General features: G+C 38.6%; 1 protein-coding gene across 2 annotated transcripts in view; it reads left to right on the plus strand.

Moving 5' to 3' along the window:
* glt8d2 (glycosyltransferase 8 domain containing 2) overlaps positions 1–1,411 on the plus strand; it is a 17,285-nt gene that overhangs the window by 7,838 nt on the left and 8,036 nt on the right. For both annotated transcript variants that reach the window (XM_015047176.1, XM_015047175.1), the window contains 3 exons: positions 732–930; positions 1,019–1,136; positions 1,247–1,301. In XM_015047176.1, coding sequence (XP_014902662.1) covers positions 732–930; positions 1,019–1,136; positions 1,247–1,301 — 372 coding nt within the window. The remainder of the gene's footprint in view (positions 1–731; positions 931–1,018; positions 1,137–1,246; positions 1,302–1,411) is intronic.

The following is a 1,411-nucleotide window of genomic DNA, read 5'->3' on the forward strand; positions in this document are numbered from 1 at the left end:
ATATATATATATATATATATATATATATATATATATATATATATATATATATATATATACACTGCTCAAAAAAATAAAGGGAACACTCAAATAACACATCCTAGATCTGAATGAATGAAATCATTGAATACTTTGTTCTGTACAAAGTTGAATGTGCTGACAACAAAATCACACAAAAATCATCAATGGAAATCAAATTTATTAACCAATGGAGGCCTGGATTTGGAGCCACACAAAATTAAAGTGAAATGTTCCCTTTATTTTTTTGAGCAGTATATATTACTTAAAAGAAATTTGGCATGAAATTGGGCCTCTGCCTCTTTAAGAAACTCCTGCTCTTTCTGAAGCTTCGACTTCATGAAGTCCTCACATGGCTCCTCTATTAACCCTTTAACAACATTTTTACCAGCGTTGCACTGAGAAGTAGCTTGTATAATAAGCTCAGCAAATGTCCAGTTCCACTTCTTCTAACCCTCAAAGGTGGGGCTAGGTCCACCCAGGTGTTTAGCATAGCTGAGTGGTTACCATGGAGATTAAAGGATTTCTCAAATATGCATAAAAAACAATCAAGGCAACACTCGAGGTGTGTTTTTAATGAGGGAATAACATTATTACATGATGTAAAGCTCAAAAGAGTTGATTTTGCACAGGACTGCCCCTTTAACAATCCCTCTCAGGGTATCCCAACCAAATCTAACTCATCTCCACTTTCCATTTTTGGTGCCTCTCAGCATACAGGCAGAGCCACGGTTTAACAGCAGATCTCCCAGCTGAAGAGGCTGAAACAGATGATGTTGTTCCTGTTATCATCTGTGCCTCCGAGGAGCGTACTGGGGCAACAATGGCAACCATCAACAGCATCATTAGTAACACAGATTCCAATGTTTTCTTCTACATTGTTACTCTGCGTGATGCAGTCAAAATAGCAAGGTTTGTCACTGTCTTCAGCTTTAAATCAAGAATAAAGGCTTCCCTCACACCTTTCAGAATCCAGGTATCACTGTCTGTTTCTCTCAAGGACGTATATAGAGAAGACCAAGCTGAAAGGCATTCAGTATAAGATTTTAGAATTTAACCCTATGGTTCTAAGAGGAAAGGTGAAGCCAGATTCTTCTCGCCCTGATCTCCTTCATCCAGTAAGTTCTCAATTTTTACTCCTAAACTATGTTGTGAGCACATATGCTAATCCACAGTCAGCAAAGCTTCTGTTTCAGACACGTGGAATAACCTCAACTGTGTTTTACAGCTTAATTTTGTCAGATTTTACCTACCTCTACTAGGGATCAGCCATAGGAGAGTCATACAGTTGTGGTCAAAAGTGTACATACACTTGTAAAAATGAGGAGCTTGTTCTTCAGTCGGGCTGGCCGTCTGATTCGCTTGATTATTCAGCGACGAGATCAGAACACCG

Source organism: Poecilia latipinna, unplaced genomic scaffold (genome assembly GCF_001443285.1).
Source record: "Poecilia latipinna isolate Pla-1442-1.1 unplaced genomic scaffold, P_latipinna-1.0 Scaffold813, whole genome shotgun sequence".
NCBI lineage: Eukaryota > Metazoa > Chordata > Actinopteri > Cyprinodontiformes > Poeciliidae > Poecilia > Poecilia latipinna.